Below are 19,989 nucleotides of genomic sequence, written 5' to 3' on the forward strand. Positions count from 1 at the left end.
ATATATACAGAACACATGCTGTTTTGTTTTCATCAGTACTGACGAAATTAACGACTTGCGACTGTTTTTTTCCTTAATTAACAGTAATTAATAGGTTAGAGTAATTGTCGAAAGAGTTACTGAACGATGAAATAAGTATTTACGAACATCTGCTTGGCAATAACAAGTCAATAGGCATGGTGTCGCAATGTTGTTCAGCATGTTGTTTTTTTACCTTGACAAAAATCTTCCGACTTTTTTCGTTAAGAAATGAAAACAAAAGGCATAAGATAAGGGCGTAAAAACTTTGACGTTTCTCAGACAACTTATTTTTTCCATAAATGACTCAATTTAGGAATATAGTTTTCGCTCTGTTATTTTGGGATTTTTGACAAAACGAGTAGTAATTAAGCCGCACACCAATTAGCATAACAGGTAAAAACAAATTATTATGAAGTATTGCCTTTACCCAGAGGAACAGACCAATCTTTTCCTGCAATTTGTCCTTGGCACCAGAACGTGCAGGTGTCAAGCCAGCGCTTACAAACAGGCATCTGCCAAAGCGAATTTCAGTCTTTTATTTTCGAAAGTCCATATTCAGAGATCAAGAACCTTTTTTACCATCTTCACGCTTGTTTTCTAGCGAACACATAGTAAGGCTAGGATAACAAATCAGTAAACACATAGTCAGGCTAGGAGACCAAATGAGTGCGATTTAGCTGATACGGTAATTCGGTTTTTCTGCTTCGCGTTGCCTGTTTTTCAGATCGGATACGATCAGATTCAAATGTTTCCGCGGTTCTTTCACAGCTTTACAGAAGACCGACCCTCATCGACGCGGTTCGCCGCCGAAGACTATCCATTTTACCTGCTACCAGCTAAGCAGTTCAGAAACAACCATGAATATTCTTTTCGCTCTTTTCTGCGCTTATTGTCAGCCTTCTGGGACGCCCGTTTTTACATAATGCAGTTCTGCATGTTCCCCTCCATTAAGTACGCTGATTTTTCACCATTATCCTTTTTCTGCGACCGCCCATCGTGGCCCACTACTGGACCATTTTTTTGTGTTATTACCACGTGTTTTTTTTTTTTGATAATATTACAGCTTTTTTAATATCTCTTCAATTCACTAGTTGTTGATTTAAAACAAAAAGACACGGCCGAATGTCTACAACGTACACCCATTCGGTCATCTGGCAGCTACCTAATGTTCCTTTCATCTGGTCATCTTAATTTCTAATAATTACATATGTACGAAATAGTTCAGACATACAGGCAGGCAGACAAACAGTGATACAATCAGACACAATCGTCTGTCAACTCCAATATTCTCTTCGGAACGCTTAAATAGCACATGCTTTAAGAACGAAACATTACCCATAGACCAAGACAGCACACGAGTCTCGTTTCTTTTTTCACCGTTATCTCACTTGCACTGCCATTGAGAATTATCGCTTGTATCATTAGTTGCTTTGTCCTCTGTTTGCTTTCTGTATATGTGTATGTGTCTGTGTGTGTATGTGTGAGTGTTTGTGTGTGTATATGTGTTTGACCGATTTAATCCTAGCAATTCATGTGCAATATTGTTTTTGCTATCTGCTGTTCTCCAAAGCGTCACGTATCTATGTAGATGTCTGCTGTCGCTATTGTTATTGTCGACACTTGTACTTCGTTTCAAGGAAACGCTTATTCTGTCTTTTGTGGGTCACGCTTTTGAAAGCGATTTTTACGTTTCTGTGTTGGAGTTTTTTGCCATTGCTCTTTTTTTTGTATTAGGCTATCATACGCTTTCAAATCATAATCACTCTTGCTTGTACTACTATTAAGTATATATAATTGCGTTTTTTTTTTACAAAGGGAAAAACCGTCCTGTAAGCTGTGTTCCGTGTCCTAGCCGGCCAGCGGATAGAGACGTTGCTGCTAAAACTCCCACGAAGCTTGCTGCTGCGCCAATTGTCCAATGGCAGAAATGCCTGAAGGACCGGGCTCAGAAGCCGTTTGGGTTGCCGATGAACAGTCGTCGCTCATGTTTTCTATCAAGCCGGACATCGGTGGTTCCTCTGCGTCGAAGTCCAACACCTTGAACAGCAATAAAAAGACGAAAAAGTCCAAATCGTCAAAACGTAATTAGATAAACGGTGTGGTTCGCAATTGTTTAAGGAAAGAAAACCCGACACATGCAAGAGGACCAAGATGAAGTTTCGTGGAACGCGTAGCGATATCCTGTTAAAAGTGATTTGGGAATGAATTTATATTCTTTTCCCACAAAAGTACATACTCTTATAAACATACCACACAGCTGCTAACCCGACCAAAGTGTGCCTCTTATCTAGTTATTTACAAGCAAAGACACCTTCGAAGTTACAAAGGTCCTTGCTTACCAATAACTGCGTCTCTTCTGTGCCATTCCGCGAGCCGACGGCCGCTACCAGCTTTGTTTGATCAGCCCGAATTCGCCACACCACGCCACCACTGCCACCGCTCTTCAGACAGACGAGATCCCGTATAAATTCGCCCGTTTTCAGGTCCCACAGTTTAACGGTACCATCATCCGACGACGTGATGACGAACTTGGAGTTGAACTGAAGGCAAGTGACTGCCGACTGGTGTTTTGACGGACCCGCCAACGTTTGTAGGCACTGGCCCGTCGTAATGTCCCACACCTTAACTGTACTATCGGCATTTCCCGAGACCAGGATATTGTCCCGCAATTCCATCCCTGATGTAAGACTCTGATGGCCAGTTAAAGAATGCTTGCACTCGCCAGTTTCGACGTCCCACACACGAATCGACGTGTCCAAGCTGCCGGACACGACGTGGGTGCCGTCGAACTGTAGCGAATAGACGCGATTCGTGTGGCCTTGTAATGTGTGAAGGCATTCTTCGCGCCCTGGTTGCCACACCTTCACCATGTAGTCATAAGCGCCAGATACGATTAATCTGCCGTTGAATTGGACGCAGCGTACGGCAGCCACGTGACCGACGAACACACCGAGACAAGCCCCTGTCGTGATGTCCCACAGACGAAGCGTTGCGTCACGTGAACCTGACACAACTCTAAAAAAAGAATGGAAGTTAGAAAAAGCATAACAACATAACAGCATTAAATATATTATATAGCTTCTAAGTAAGCGCTACGCTAGGGCCGCGGTAGGTGGGCACAGTTCAGTGAATTGTTTTACCTGTCACCATGTAGATGCATACATCGTACTGTCGATGTATGACCATAGAGGACATGTGTGCATTCACCCGTTTCAGAGTTCCACACTCTAAGAGTCCGATCTGTCGAACCTGAGATAACGGTGCTTGCGGACATTTGCGAGGACCACACACCACCCGTATGGCCTATGAGGACACGCAAGCATTGGCCTAAAGGAAGGGATGACGATAAATGGGAAATTAGCGTCAAAAAACAGAGAGAGTAGTCTAGTGGCCCTTAAAAACACATACCTTTTCTGCAGATTACGCAATGAGCTCAATCGATTCAATAGGAAATTGCTTTAAGTGACGTTTAGCAAGAGTATGCACCTTAGCGAAAATCCGTATTTTAAATAATCCCTTAAATATAATAGGAGCATTTGTATTATGGTGTATTAAATCATCCTGTAGTTACCTGTAGTTGCGTCCCACACTTTAAGGGTGTTATCATCACTACCGGATACAATTCTGTTGCCAGCGAATTGCAAGCAAGTAACGACGTGGTCGTCGTGACCCTTCAATGACTTTGGACTTCGCAGACGTCGAGACCGCCAATTCAATTCAATAGCATGAAGTCGCATAAACGCTCGTTTCCAAGTATTTGATACAGTCTGCTGGATAAAAACAAAGGCGATTATATACCAGATGTATATGATTAGCCAAGTTGAAATGGTCGAATGAGTATCACTCAAAATGTGGGGACCCTTCAGTATTGTGCTACTAATTGGGATGATCGATTTGTTTGCATATAACAAATACACAATCACTACTAGCTTATCGCTCGCTGTATATGGAGGTGACTCAATGAATAGTGACAAGTTCGGATTATTCGACCTTTTTTTTTCGACATTAGCAACCCATCTCTACTACTCTAATATTATATATATATATAATATAATATAATCTAATATAATAAAGCTAATATCTTAGCTCAGCGGAAACGAACAAACTTAACTTTGATAGAAAAATAAATGAGGACAATAATAGCATGGGCAAGGGGTTAAACCTTCGACGCCTTGAGAACCTGCTTATATTCAAGTGAAGTCAGCTATCGTCAATAGCTATTCTAACCAGTTTACTATTAGTTTCAATAGCTAAATGATTCGCGCTGAAAGCCAAAAAAACGGAATTATTCGCTTACGGGAATGCCTTGTGGTAGAGATTCGATCCCCTGTTCGCGACATTTCGCTCGCCAAAGTATGTTGTCCTCGGCTAGAACCCGCCATGCATGACAGGTCTGTGCGGCCCGTAGAAGGTCCCGAGGCTCCAGAAACCCTAAAACGTGCAACGCTAACTCTCGTGGTAACAGAGAGATAAAATCACGTTGAAACTGTGGCTCAATCACACGCATGACGTGACGAACCTGTGACGCGGTGCAAGATGCCATGAGGCAATCCAGGGCGTTTAACCGTTCGCCGTGGGACCTGTGAATATTGCATAGAAATTTTAGAAAAAAAAGCATAATACGAGCATTTAGCCGAACGGTTACTACCATGAGTGTGTGAATTCTGGGCTACTATCGGATCTTGCCTCATTTGTTATTATTTTTGCCACAAACCCCAACCGGCTTCAGGACAGCTTTCTAGAATCTTATTAATGCAAGTTATTGCATAAACATGTTTTAAATGTATTGCATTTGGCCACTGCCCTTCAATTAGCGCACGAAGCAAGCCAGTAAGGGCAGAACATCCTTATCGACCCCGTGCTAATTTGCTTTATTAAGATAAACTGATAACATTTCTTTATACAAAGTCTTTACAGTAGTTATCATTTGCATCGAGATTCTTGAATAATTGTACGTCTTTCTTTTTATCTGACATCTCCTGCTGCAGGTGGTTCACTTCAAGTCATTGAGTTATTTCAACCCTAGCCGATACTTCCCGCGGCTGCTTAGCAATGAGATAGACTGATGCTACTTATTATTATCGTTGCAGCTTACAGAGCAGGCAAATGTCACATGTTTGATATTTTTTTTTCTCGCCCATTTACACCTACAGACTATAAATGTGTTAGTTTCACATCGTAGCGACGACATAACGGCACTACTTGTCGCATGGGCTGTTTTCGTGTGCGAAGTCTTCGTCTGTCTTGCACATTTGTATCAAGATTTTTCCCAAGAAAAACATCCTGGAATGGTTTCAGCTTTACTGATCGCATTCTCCGTGCTCCATTGACTAGCTGAAACGCAACATGTTCACATATGTCACCAAATCGCTGCCCACGAACGCTTAACATATTTCGCAGAGGAATTACTCGTTGTTTCAATCCAAGAACCACTCTTCTCGAAACCGCCATGCCACATTGGCGCATTTCTCGTAACTGATCGTAATGCACCAGATACGCTAATAGAATCAAAGATCGCATATGGACGCTAACTAGTTTTTCAATTAGAGGTCGTGCAAGATTCAGTTGTTAAGCCCCTCCGCCCCTTACACCTACTTAGAATGCCAGAAGGCATCAAGCGCAAGTGTACTTTTGTGGTAATGTATAGATCTAAATCTATTGAAGAGATCGTCTAGGTTCAAGGCGGAGCTCCGTAGGTGTATTTCGTCTTTATCGGTGAGAACCAATTGAGCCCATGATACAATGCTTAACTACGTCAGACGTTAACGATTTTTTGAACAGACACAATGCATATGTTTTTAGTAGTTTTATTCCTACTGGAATTCAAACAAATCTTAAAACATCCTTTCTCAATCGCATACGCGTTTCAAGCGTGTAAAAAGCTAACATTTGCTCTGATTTCAGGATAGGGACCGCAAAACCAGCGAAGCTTCTAGAGGTGCGTATGGCACCAGCTTCGCTAGGAACAATCTAGGTTTATCTCCGCTGACTGAATCAGCTACCTGCTCGCTGCAAATAGGAATTAGCACGCGGTGACGACAAGACATTTGTCTTGGCCTGCAGTACCTCAGGGTATGTCGAACGGTGCTAGCCATTTCCACAGCGGGATGATTTACCGGATGATTGGTTGTCTATGACATCTTTTCTGGTTATTTTACTGCGCTCGGAACAATCTCAATCGCTTGACCCGCCACGGTCGTAAGGCAGACACTGCGCCTGCTTCTGAAAACTGAAAAAAGTTGAGCCTTGCAGCTACTGACATCTCAAACGAGACTTGTAACTGCGACAGTCTCGATAAACATACATCTTTATCTCAATACAAATTAGAGACTTCTTGCTTTACTTCCTACACTGGTACTATAGGTGTTTCATTGCGGTTACCGCATTCGAATGACGAAGCAATGTGGTATTAATCGCCAGCACCTTACGATACCCCCTTTGGCTCTCTTGTGTTAACTGCTTTTCGTTTTGTAACAACTACTGGCCATGCATATCGGCTGACACCTTTAGGGGTCGCGCGACAAACGCAAAGAGACAAATCCTGAGGTAAGCGATACCTTATAATAAAGCCATAATTGTTTGTAGGTGGGGACGCTCGTTACCTCATGGACATTATGGCTCACAAAACGAGCATAGACGTAGCAAACTGCTTTTTTTCTTGTCTGCTGTTACTCACCATGCCCTTAACATAACCAACAAATAGCCTTTAAAGGATATTTTAACCTCTTTAATGTTGCCTAACCGTGACACGTGGCTGCTTAAATGTAACTTTCTTAAATGTACGTTTCTTTTGTAGGTGCTGTCCACGTTTTAGACGGCAACACGTTCATAAAAAGCATCCGCTAAAGCGTGTACTGCTTAAACTATCGTTCAGACGTACGTTTCATGCCACACGTTTTACTCGTATCAGCCTAAAACAACTGAAACCTGGCAAAAAAAACAACGAAAATTATGAAAACGAGGTCCAAGCTATTTCAATATGAATATATGCGGCAGTATATACATTAGCTTGGTTCTTTGCTCACGAAAAAGGGGATGAACAAATAACCCAATTAAGTATGCCTTCAAATAAATATGCTTTTTTTCGTGTTAAGTAGAAATTCCACGAAATACTTCTGAAGAAAACAGGCAAACACCTCGTCCAAATCACAGCGCAACTTAGCTAATACGCAATCATCTTTTTTCTTTTTACTACTGTTGTTTTCTAGGCATTTTTAACGCGTTTTAAGGCAATTTAACGCGTGCCTATCTATTGCCATGCAATAGGCTTTGTTGCACGTCTTTGCATTGGCAAAATATGATCTTTCGATATCCGTGGATACGTTGAAAATATAAGGCCCTGTTAAAGGCATTTCGAATCAATATTCGGCTAGCACGTCAACAGGATACAAAAGGACTGCCCAGTTTCCCTGCACAAATTTAATTTCGAAAGATACTTAGCCATAAGGTACTTTACTTAGCCAAAAGCACATTACATCCGGAAGTCGAAGGCTTCTGGCAGGCTATAAGTTTGTGCAGATTCGCCCGTAAATAAAATATGGCTGTATCTTCTTCACGGATGCTATAAAATATATACAAAATCTGCTACGAAGTACACATAAGCATAGCAAGTTTACTTACCAGGAATCAAATTGATTCAACCATGTTTCGAGTTCGCGTCCTCTCACAACACAGACTTTCTTGCTGGCTGGTGGATGAGCCTGTTGAATGGCGAGATTGTCGCTTTTTCTTTTTGGCGGGGGAAGAATTGTGCCATTTGAGCTATCGTCAGCTGACCCCTGTGACAAACAAATCAGTATTAAGCACAAAAATCGGGATTGTGTTCTATGTACTAACAACTGATTAGATACGAGCTCGTGTCAAATAAGGGACTCAGCAACGAATTCTCAAAAATTTAGACAACACCTACATACAAAGTGAGGGCCAATGAAATGTAATCAGGAACCAAACTATACTATTGTAGACAAATCCTTATGCTAGCTTTTATCGAGTATAGAATATACTTAAAGATAGAAATTCTATGCCTGCTACGATTTAGTTGCATTTATTTAAAACTAGCATACTTACTGATTGATAGTAGAACGGATGCGACTTCGGTATAAAACAAGTTAACGATTTCCAATTCCATCAGCTAAAAAGTTAAACCCCTGCATATTATATATATATATGCAATTTTTGCATATTTCAATAGTATTATGTTGTATCTCTCAACAAACTGCCCTTTCGAAACTTAAAATGCCCTTTTTACATTATCTTCTACAGTGACAGTAATAATTCTCACGTGGTTTTTCAACTTCTTTCGAAACTTTTAATTACAATTTGTGGCGCGCACTCAGTTACCCCCTGTTTCCATGGTATTCGATAAAATGCTCGTTGGTCGTTTACTATAGGATATATAATAATATAGAATAAAATACTAGTACTCTATCGCTGTAGCAGAGGGAAGGTCTATTTGACATTTGCGAAAATCTCCTATTGTCTAGAAACCTTCTGTTTGGATATTTAGGTCACTTGTATCTGTCAGCATTGTTTACCTGCTGCTGCACGGGCTGCAGCGGTGACAGTTCTGTACTGTTGCTAATCGTGTGGTTACTATTTGCACTACTAGTAATCGTACTACGACACGTATAGACGTGGGCTGTGCCGGAGTTTGAGAACGCCGCTGCTCCTCCGCCCGAGGGCAAATTTGACGATAGACATGAGGGCGATGACAGTGATGTAGATGGCTTGTTGCTCGAGCTGTCTGCATCTTCCATTGCTGCACTTGTTGTTGATGGAAGCCTGTGATTTTTGTGTTGCGATGCTGTTTGAATATGATCGCCGGGTACCGAATGGTCTTCACGTTGAGAGTCATCATCGCTGGCTATCCGGGAGGTAAGCAGCCGATCCACAGAGGATGCTAACGAGGTGACCTCGTCACCATCAGGACTACTGCACAAGCCGGGATGAAGAAAGAGCGAGGCATAACCCCCCGCCGCCACGAAGAGACACCAGCACGAACAATACAAAAACCCACCAGAAACGACAGAACAAGAAAATAACGAACAAATGACAACCAACTAAAGTAAAACAGAATTTTTGTCAATCGGTACAAACCTTCAGGCGATCCTTCAAAGACGCTCGACACTTCGCTTTTGTATTTCCAGTAGAGCTACTAGATTCCCCATTCATGTTGCTATGAATTAACTTTGCGAAATATCTTTGTATAGGATACAGGTTCGGCTGTATGTATTAAGGGCACCAGGTCACTAGCGCAAGATTGCACTAAGTACAGTGGTAGAACTCTATGCATAGCATACTTAAGAATATTAGTAAGCTCATCGTGTCAACGGAGGAAGCTGGGTGTCTACAATAGTATAGTCGGAGCTCTACCCTAAAACACAGTAACCCCGCATGAAATGTCCCCTTCGATCAACTTCGTTGTTTCGTGATAACCGCTATGACTTCAAATCATCTATTAACATTTATTACCTCTCATGTTGTGCATTGGGACCCTAGGACTGTTGTTCACCGTTTGTATGGGGTCGTTGACAAGTGGCGCGGAAGTACTTGTCGCATTTGTGTATCAAAAACTACCAAAATCTTCTGTCCTGGATACCCCTTCTATACTTAGACGTCTTTCGTAGAAGAACTTTTCTCAGTTTAAGCGCTTAATGATCTTAACGTTACGCAAGAAATTTCGCTACTCTTTCAAAACTGTCTCGCGTGTGCAGTGTAAGCCAAAAAATATCACGGATCGAGAAATTAATGTTGAACCATCAACGTCTTATGTGTCGTAAGGACAATGTTTATTAGGAAACAGGTATATACGTATGTTGATGAAGCTCGTCTAAGACGCCGTATTTCTGTGACATATAGGTAGCAATTGCGAACTGTCAGTGGCTGAACAGGAGAATCTGTGAAAATGGTGTCAACACCTAACTTTCATTGGCTCAGCTGTGTCCATGGAAACGAAGCCTGAACGGCGCAAACATATCTACGTTCTATGTGCTAATTGATCAGACCCTTCTTAATACATATCGGTAAATCAGGCTAGGTTACGTTGGGTCCAGACGATGGCCACCGTAAGAGCGCTTAAATGGGTAGGCAATCACGTACTTGCCCTTCAAGAGATCACCCTGGCCTCGTGTCCCGTGAGAAATTGGCGGACTGGTATTCGCAGACCCGAGAAGGGCCAAGGCTGACTCGGATGAACAGGGTCGCGTTGAGAGCGCTGAAACAGCCGGAGTCCTGCATATGAGATGAGCTCGGTTGACTTCAATGAAATCTTCTGTAATACCGGTGACACTAATCAGATCTTCCAACCTGTGTAGAAGACAGAACGAAGTCAGATGACCAATGAAAGACGATTGGTTTAGTTAAATCGAATAAATAAGGAGGGTAGAGCTACAATGCACGCGAATTTTTGCTCTTTGTTACAACGCTACCACCCCTCAACACCTACATTTCCGCAGAGTGTTGCACCTGATGGTGTGGAACTTAGCCGAGCTTTGTTTGTATTATACAAATCAATGGCCGAAAGCTACGAGTTCCAAGAATAACTATTCAATATTCTGTGGGTTGATTAATTTTTTCAAAGTTATCTATCTGCCAAATTCTGGTCTACTTTCAACAGTCGTTGCATTCACGTGTTCGTAAATCGTACAAGCATATAACATATGTATGAACAGTTTTTTTCTTTGGAATTGTTCTACAAATATTATACCGTATGCAGTCAAATCGTTAATCAACCACATCAAATAAACGTATACGAGGCATGTATTTTTACCTTCGAAACGACTGCTGCTTTACCGTCCGCGCTCGTACGATAGCTTCGGCCAATTCGCGGCCAACAGTTGTTAACGAAGAGAGCTCCTCGACCCGAGCGCTGTTAATATCCATCGCAAGCAGTTGCCAGAAGACAGGCCCTCTTGCTCAGGTTCAGGATTACCGATAAAGTCCTCGGAAGCCTCCGTCTCGGTCACGGCTGTTAGCGGAGCTCTGCTGCAGAAATTTGGCGTTAATGTATACTTCCAACGGCGACCATAAGAAGTCTACTGAAAAAGATAGCGGGAGCGACCGTTCGTCGTTGCGATTTCCTTCAAGATTTTTGGCTGGGCCGATGTGAGTTTCATTGCTACCTCGGTGTTGTGCGTGGTGAATACCTTGTACAGCAACGTGTTGTAATGTCATCGAGTGTAGCGACGCCCTAGGTCGCTTATGGACCCTGCTTCGCCCTCCGATTTAGTTAGCGCATCCCTGAAAAACATCGAAGTACAATAATCATCTACTTCACGATAAAATTCTCAGGCACGAGACCACACCAATTCGCATGTGCCCAACTTGGTTTCAAGCTGCCTAGTTCGTCCCGCGGGCGAAGAGGATCGATTATAGTGGAGGAATGATAAGTACTTCAAAAGGTATAGCATGTTGTTGTAAGAACTAGTGTATATGCGTCCAACGGATCATGTTCTTGCGTATTTTTCTATTCTATACACACACAACCACACGTGATCTCGAAGTGATCTACGCAAGTACCACAAAAAATGTTCGGAGACGTAGCATTTTTCCTCTGAATGCCGCCACTACTGAGTTCGATAGGACCCCAGTTGGCATTCGATCGATTCGGCTAAACCCAATTTTTATGAAGGGTAAAATAGGCAGAAGATTACCGATAGCTGATGCTTCTACTCTAGATTTGCAAAGGCAAGCTGGCCTATTCCTGTCCGCTTGATAGAAACTTTTTTTCAGTTGATAATGAAAAAAGTATTTTCGTTTATATCGATATGTTTTTTGTACCTGTCGAATCCTGTGAACCATAAAGAAGCCAAATTAGAATGGGGTTGGCACTGGTCAGAGCTATCAGTCAACCTAACCGCCTTAATGCCACAGGTCAAAGCCACCATTGATAAGTTGTTCACATATCGTTCAAGGTTCATAAAAGCAAAACCCCCGACATAACAAAAAAACCCACACAGTGATTATACTTAAATGTTCGTATCTACTGAACAAACAAAACGTACCAACATAAACAGCCCACACAATCAATGTTCGGTTTACGCACGGTCTACAGTTAGTCATTCTGGTAACTAGCCGTCTTCTCTAACAGCAATCTTATCGTAGTAAAGTCTAGGACAGATACTCCAATTGCGGATAGATCTCTCACGCGCCAACAACGCTGTCATGGTAACAGATAAACTCTATGAATGTCCTCGAAACACGCCTCTACGCAGCATTAGCCCTGTTTCGTAAGCGTGTTCACTCAACGGGCCCGATGCGTCCGTAACCGCCCATGTATGTATGGTGTGTCTGTTCGCGATACATGATGAGCACCAAGATATTCACCGGAGAGGGAGTTCGAGCTAAAGCTATGTAATGACCTACTTCGATTGGCAGAACCCCGACAATGTAGTAGTCATTCACACGGCTATGAAAACTATGCAAATATTCACAGTCGATATTGAATTATGTTCAGCCGAAATTTACGCAGCCAGTTTTACGGTGCAGTATTTTTGTGGGTTTCGTTGAGGCTGCCCTTGGTCAATGCGATGACCCAATACTGTGTGGTATAATATTATATCAAGTAAATAGGAATTCTCGTCCATAATAGGTGGTAAGGCTGAACATTTTGCCCGAATTTGATTTGTCACACATCATTCAAATCTATTTTAACCAATTTAAGCGATTAATGCTTATGGTAGTCGACCGCAGACAAAACTTCATCGTCACACGCCAGAACATGTCAAAACAAAATCACCATTATTTCACCATGCATTCCAACCGCAAGGAAGAAGCATCCCTAACTGCTGATTACACGTCCATGAGACTATCTCGGGTTTGATCCGTTGTAGTGAAAACAGTCGAGCTACGCATAGAGGAAAAAATTTCTTGCAAACCGTTACCTATTTGACCACCATCGTTGCTATCAACTTCAATCTGATTTTTTAAAATTCGATCGAATCCCCGCTCATTCGCGACTGTTGTTCCTCAGCCATCCATGGACGCTCAATACCTGCTGTTGCTAGTTCCTTTCGTTAGTTAATTCATAGCCGTTATCTATCTGGATACTCGCGAGTACCCCGATGAGTTCACAGCTACTGGAAAAGTACGAAGCGACAAGGACATTACATTCTAAAGCAAAGTATTCATTCTAGCTTATTAAGCTTTTGTCCTTTCCATGCAGACGGTAAGTGAAAAAGCAATGGGAGCAACCTCTTATATTTTGCTGTGACACACTTTTTCCGCTCTTCGAAAAAGTATCGCAAAGACTTTCGTGTAGGACTATTTTTTCCCCGACGGGAGAAAAGGAACGACTTCTTTAACACATATCGCTAATCACTTCTGCAGCAACATAACTAAGCTGACGAATTATCTTCGTTGGCCTAGAGAAGGGAAAAACCGAAGAACGCGGACCCGCCAGTCCAGCTCACGGAACGGGCTGAGTAGGCTACACTCACACACGCTAGCTCCTACAAGAGCTCACAGGCCATAGTCAAAAAGGCGCGATCTCTCCGTTGATCTTTCGCATGTGGTGCCATGTCACCGAGCGCGTTCGCCCAGGCCGTCGTATCGGGCCCTCAAACGATTTACTTCGTCCTTTCCTCGGACACACAGTTTTATCTCTGTTTTGTTGCTGTCCACAGTTGCTGGGCAGCGGAGTGATACAGGTGCTCCGCTCCAGCTCATGGGCAGCGGCCTGGGGCACTTTGAGCACAGCGCCTCTATGGAAGCGGATCAAAACGGGCGGTACGGACGACAACACCACCTTGCCTGTATTAATAGTTTGGGACTTTTTCGTTTTGTCGTTCATCTGCCACAGATATATTACCGCCCTGCACTAGTTGTTAGTGTTGTAGTTACAGCCAATGCTTCTGCCACAGCCAGCTGGAGCTTCATCCAAGTAAAGCTTTTGCGAAGTATCGAATTCGCGCGGCTGCGTTGTTTCATGCTGGTTGACACCTGGTTGCGGCGCCATGGCGAGTGAACTAGACAGCGCGAACCGAGATGCACCAATGGACTGCCACTGGACAACTATAAAGTATAAAGACAATTAAAGGGCAAGGTAATCGGAGATCAGGTGTGTTGAAGCGGTTCAAAACGAACGGTATAAAGGCTACTAAATTGACTTTGTTGTTAGGAGGGCAAGAGGTGAATATTTAACCGCAGACCGAAGCTCAGGTCTAAGTCCTCATGTATCACGGTTGAGGTAACTGGTATAAGTATGGGACTGATTATAGCGGGGCTAAAAGCAACAACGATAGTGATTCGAGCGAGTATTTTGTCATGCTATCAAGTTATTAGTAGGGCGAACAAGCGTATGCGCAGGTAAAGTGCGTAGGGTAATGCTGATTAAAATTTGATGACGGTGACGCTTCCTCGAGGGCAAATCTTTGGCAATGAGGAACCGATAAAAGTATCGATTACCTATACCTTATTGCATACCACCTATAACCTACTACAAACCTAATGATGGCTGACAAAAACATCAAGCTCACTCTGTGACTAATTGATCTACTAAAAAGCTATATGAGGTATGTTTTTTGATCATAGGATTTCCGTAGGATCTCAAGCGATATTTTGTTTCAAGTAGATCTTCAAGCTTGTCTTTACCTTGCCAGGTAATGTAATTTCCACGTGTAGACTTAAGAGTTGATTTATGATGTTTGTCAATAACCGCTACGTCGATACAACAAAACGTCGGAAATAATCTTATATTACTCAAGCTATCTCACTAAATGAAAATGTATTCACGACAGTTCTACTAGCTCGTGCTTACATCTGGAGCCCTTTCAAACACACGCAGGAGAGCTGCCACGTTCACTGTGGCTTATATCGCCAACTGATCATATTCAACACAATATAAATGTTTTAAACGCTCGCTGAGTGCCGCATGTCGTTCCCGTACGCTATATTTAGACATCACGTACATGAATTATGACGATGCTTAATGAATGAATGCCATTTGTTAATTCTTTTGGGCGATACGCTAGAACAGCTAGCCAATTGCTAAATCCTCCGCGATGATCAAATTGTTATACCGGCCATTTCTTATAATATTTCGAAATACTGCCATGCGTATGCTACTTCGCAACCATCAAGCAAATTTATATACAAACGAACGAATGTAAAATTTCATGGACTAACGTCCCCTAGCACGACAACGCAGAAATGTAAAAAATCCTCACACTGTAGAACTACTATAATCGTCTCTAATATATCGTCTGCGAAATCTTTCCTTCCTTGTTGAAAATGTGTTTCTTACGACAAAAGATACCAGTGCTTCTTAATTGTTGCATGATATAGAAAAATATGCTAACCCTTGTGCTGATTTTTAGCAACGTCCAGACAAATGCTTAGCCCTTGTTCACCATTGACATCAGGCTTTATGTGTATGAAGAAGTTAACCCACTGCAGTACGAAACTGCATGTCATAAACTTAACTTGCTGATAAACTCATGGTATGCGCTTGTGAAGCGACTTGCTCTCAAAGATTTTTCATTTTTAACTATACGCGGTCATTTAGAACCTTTCGTTCTAGAATTCCGCTAGCCACTACTAGCGGTGGTATTTACTCTTCGATATAGCGAATGACTCGGACATCCGCAGTACAAAAGAACCACAGTCATTTTGCAAAGCCAACCAACCTTGTCGTATTGTTCATTCGATTAAATTGTCCAATGAAATTTCTAATCGGGAAGGTTTAGGAGCCACGAAAAGCAAATTGTCGACAATTTGGCTAGAATTTCTTCAGTATTAAACATCTTGCATGCCAATTAGTATTGTCTATCGTTTACCTAAACATGAAATAGTTTTCACTACCACTTCTAACATTTGGTGCAAGCGTCACAGCAATTTAGTTATTGCTGCCAATTAAAAACAATAATGACGACTAGGACAATGACCGGCCACCCACGAAAGAAACAGCTGCTTCGAGTCTCACGTCCTTGAAGCAGAATGTTTATTCTGTCTTCGCGCTTTAGCCTGACAGGCCAACACCCCGAAAAAGGCGTACGGTTGTCCGATGACACACCAGGCACCAGATCGCTACAAAGATTCAACAAAATCACTTGGCAAGACCACATATACATGTATACTAGTTAAAGTGAAACTTTGGCAGTTTCCTACACGCCAAGCAGATTCAGTCCGGTGCTGACCCTGTTGCGTCGAATAAGGCAGTCGGTTATAGTTTTTCGGTGGACGTTTCCTGTTATGCCACAGTCCCGTCGAACCGAACTGCAGCTCAAAATATTTCCGAGAACAGCAGAATAAAAATGTGAATAGTCGGATTATTCTATGAGCTGTATGTATGCAATTTTTAAAGGCATGTTAGAACATAAAACTCAATTTCTACAGCGTCTCATTTCTTTCAGAAGAGTATGGTATGGTGGCATATTTTAGATCTCGTATATGGTCACATATTACTCTCTAAATGAACCGTCTAGCTCTTAGCCGCTTAGATTGTTTTCCTTAGAATTTATCGAATGTTTCGAAAGAGCAAAAATCATATCTGCCTTCTAATCATCAGTAGTATAAACAGCCATAGCCGAATCCATATGCACCTTTTGCATGAAGAACAATAATAATCGATAGACCAAGACGGTTTTCTGTGAACACAGGCACATAGAGCGTCACAGATCTTTAGGTCTCTTACGAGCTCTGCATCAGCCTAACTTAGATCTACCCTTCGACCGAGGGCTACGTTTTGTATCTACCGACATATAACTACTAGTCAAGATGTCCTATAACCATTTCTCTCTTCGTGTATTCCCGATGAGAATGGTAACTGTTTCGATTTATTGAAAACAAATACTTCCATTATCTGTTGAATGATTATCGTACATACGTCTATGTCAAAGCTACAACATGGCAAAGCTTCAATAGGACAACGAGGTGTAACAGCGCGCGTATCGGAATACGACAGGTTGTGACTAACGTGAGGACTAATGGGCACTGGCCGTCGCTTCTAACCATGTATTTATCCAGCGGCTTGAGGGTCTTGCCGCCACGGAAACCTATCTATATTCAATGATAACTAGCATTGCTAGCATTTGAATGAATAAACTATAGTTGGCTTCAATTCAAGCTTCTACATTAATGTAAAAGTAGTAATTAATCTATCAACTAGACATCTTAGTTATTTTGGATAACTTAGATAACATCTTCCTCACTAGGAACGCAAATATCCATGTACCGTGCCGGTAGATTTCTTCACTAAGCACGTATAACACGTGTAAGCACGTGTTACATCAACATGAGATAAGCCACTGCCTTACGGCGCGTCGAGAGAAATTGAGTTTTTCGCTTTCACCGTTCATGGCACAAAGATGGATCCGCTTAAAAATGTTCCTACTGCTTCAGAATATCTTGAAAAAATCGAATACCGTTGTGATTTCGTCGAACACAACAGTGTATTGAGCAGCAACTGGCCAATGTCTAGCTGGTGAAATTTATATGTTTACCAAACCAGGTAATACTTAGTAACGTGGCCTGCGTTTTAAATCGGGCGTAGACTGTAACACTTTATTTCGGATTTTTTTCTTTTGGATTGGATTGGATTGCCTCCAGTCGTCTAAAATACAATACTTATTTTGACGTTTTTACTATTGATAATAATAATAATAACGATTGATTTAAATCACCTCTACGCCTACAGACGATTGCGATGTATTAATTAGGCAGCTATTTGAGAAACCACCTTTATTCCGCCTTTTTTGATTGACCCCAATCCCACCGAAGCGGACTGAAAGCAAAACCCGGTTAAAATCGAAAAAACGACCGACCGATCGAACCGTGGGAGACAGAGAGCATCGGGAAGAATTACGTACTTACGTATAAGAACATCCCAGTGCTTTTGAGATATTTTTATCAGTATTTGACGAGGGTCGTGCCGGGATATTGATATGTCCCTTTGGCAGCGAACACAGAAATACGCTGGCAGCATAGAACTCTATTCAATGAGAAGGCTTTCCGTCGATAGAACGATGACAAAACGAAAACCTCCTGATAAACAGTGGAATGAGAAGCGCGAAACGATTTGTCCTTTCCGGCCTAATACGTGACCGATGCATTTCTTTGTAAGCCATAACTTGCACCAACGCAATGTACTTACATGGCCTATACTGTGATTAAAACTCATTCTATCGTAAATTGTATTTTCTTACGGAGAAAACTACCGCCTAACGGCTCATCACGTAATAGTAAAACCAAAAGCAAGGATATATGTACGTCGCAGAGAGAGCGAATTGTCCTTCATTTGTACTGAGAGCTACGCTACAACGGGCACCGCGCCCTGTCGAGAGGGGAAGACAGGTCAAGCGAACTGTCTTGTCTTCGGATTTCTATAGCTTGGCCTTAAACCTCATATATAAAAAAAACAAACATGAAGGATCTAACCTTATTAAACCAAATTTAGACAAGCTTTTGCAACTAAAGCCTAGAAATATTCTCTGCAAATATTAGGTACATGACAGTTGTTCTGTTCAGGTCAATTTGCATCTATCACCGACAAGTTTGGTCTAGATCACGTTTACCATTTCCGCTTCTGCTTAACATTCGATGAACTTTTCAAAGGTAACACTCGGACTTACTCGAGGCACATTCGCAGTTGAATGGTTTCGTCCCATCTTGATTGCGACCCTTTATTCCCAGGGTCTTAGTATATTCGGTTTAGACCTTTCAGAACCCTTCACAGGCACATACACAGCTGGCAGTCGGTTCCCAAGCTTTATAGTCCGCGTTCTAAGAAATCCGTTTGTGAGTTCAAAGTGCATCTTTAACAGCGAGATGACAAAGGCACTTCGTAACGGTCAAATATCGATATGCAAGAGGTAAGGAATAATTATATTAATAATGATAATATAATAATAATAATAATCAGAAATATATTCCAGCAATATCTAAACTAGATTAGAACAAATGCACCTGCCGCTAATTCGGCGTGTAACGCAAAATGATTTGTATCCAAGTGCTACTATTGTTATGAACCTTTAACTTGGTTATAATACTTCCATACGGTTGCAATGTGCCACTTGACCATTGCGCACCCACACACGTATCTCTCTAATACATACGTGAAAATGACAAAAGCCGGTCGTGAGATGAAATGCCTTCTCTCCTTCTAACCCCTTTCATTGTCAGTATAGGCAGCGTCTTAGGTCGGGGGACCTTTATGCCTATAACAATTTACCTGTCTGTAGATCTGTACCTGCCGCTTTACAGCAATGGTTCACATCATAGCAATAATAGTGCCGATAACCTAATGGCGTTGGAGAAGCGGTTGCGTGCACGGTAGGACTAGTTGAAGTTGCGATAGCTTCCGCTACCGCAGCGCGTTGTGCCTTGTACTGCGATCGTTTTTGCTGCCTCGTCGTCGTCCGCAAAGTGGAGGCCAGCGCGGGTGGCTGATAGTCGTCAGACGCGTCTTTACCAGTACGCTCTGTCCTATCCACGCAGTCCTAACTGTAACCCCTGTACCACCCTCCGCCACTCCTCTAGTTACATAGCAAATTACCCTGAAAACAGGGATAGCTGTCCATTGATGTGTTACAAACGCGCTTGTCAATATCATCAGGAAGCCCCCTAGGCCGGTTAGTAACTTAGCAGAGCCAGCACTGCTGTCGTTGGGGCGGTGAGTGGATGGCTGAGTAACGCTTGTTGTCACTGGGCTGACCAATGAACCCATTCTGTTATTGCTCAACTGAAGCCCAATCAAAGTACCATACAGAGTTAAACGCGGCTGAGTCAATAGAATAACGTGACAATGAGTCATATATATATATACATAAACATATACGAAGCAAAACGTCGGATGATAGAAGAGATGGGAACAAATCGCCACTCGAAGCGAAACTGAAGCAAAACTGCCGGAAAGTTTTCTATCCAGCGATGTATCAGTATTATTGTTATTATTATCAGTGTTTGTTTAATCATGAAACACAAAGGTAATTAAGCTATGCATTGACAACCACACATATGTGGCTGTCAATATAT

General features: G+C 42.2%; 1 protein-coding gene across 3 annotated transcripts in view; it reads right to left on the reverse strand.

Moving 5' to 3' along the window:
- Nucleotides 1-265: 265 nt before the first annotated feature.
- The window catches only part of LOC111263162 (F-box/WD repeat-containing protein 7), a 25,346-nt gene continuing 5,622 nt past the window's right edge, over nucleotides 266-19,989 (reverse strand). For 2 of the 3 annotated variants that reach the window (XM_022838024.2, XM_022838025.2), the window contains exons 2-10: nucleotides 10,790-11,259; nucleotides 10,120-10,326; nucleotides 8,556-8,952; nucleotides 7,642-7,799; nucleotides 4,319-4,601; nucleotides 3,593-3,788; nucleotides 3,162-3,348; nucleotides 2,361-3,036; nucleotides 266-2,058 (exon numbers count right to left, since the gene is read on the reverse strand). In XM_022838024.2, coding sequence (XP_022693759.1) covers nucleotides 1,900-2,058; nucleotides 2,361-3,036; nucleotides 3,162-3,348; nucleotides 3,593-3,788; nucleotides 4,319-4,601; nucleotides 7,642-7,799; nucleotides 8,556-8,952; nucleotides 10,120-10,326; nucleotides 10,790-10,902 — 2,376 coding nt within the window. In that variant the 5' untranslated portion in view covers nucleotides 10,903-11,259 and the 3' untranslated portion in view covers nucleotides 266-1,899. The remainder of the gene's footprint in view (nucleotides 2,059-2,360; nucleotides 3,037-3,161; nucleotides 3,349-3,592; nucleotides 3,789-4,318; nucleotides 4,602-7,641; nucleotides 7,800-8,555; nucleotides 8,953-10,119; nucleotides 10,327-10,789; nucleotides 11,260-19,989) is intronic. The other variant, XM_022838026.2, reaches the window with a different exon arrangement.

This window comes from Varroa jacobsoni, unplaced genomic scaffold, assembly GCF_002532875.2.
Source record: "Varroa jacobsoni isolate VJ856 unplaced genomic scaffold, vjacob_1.0 scaffold_739, whole genome shotgun sequence".
Taxonomy (NCBI): domain Eukaryota; kingdom Metazoa; phylum Arthropoda; class Arachnida; order Mesostigmata; family Varroidae; genus Varroa; species Varroa jacobsoni.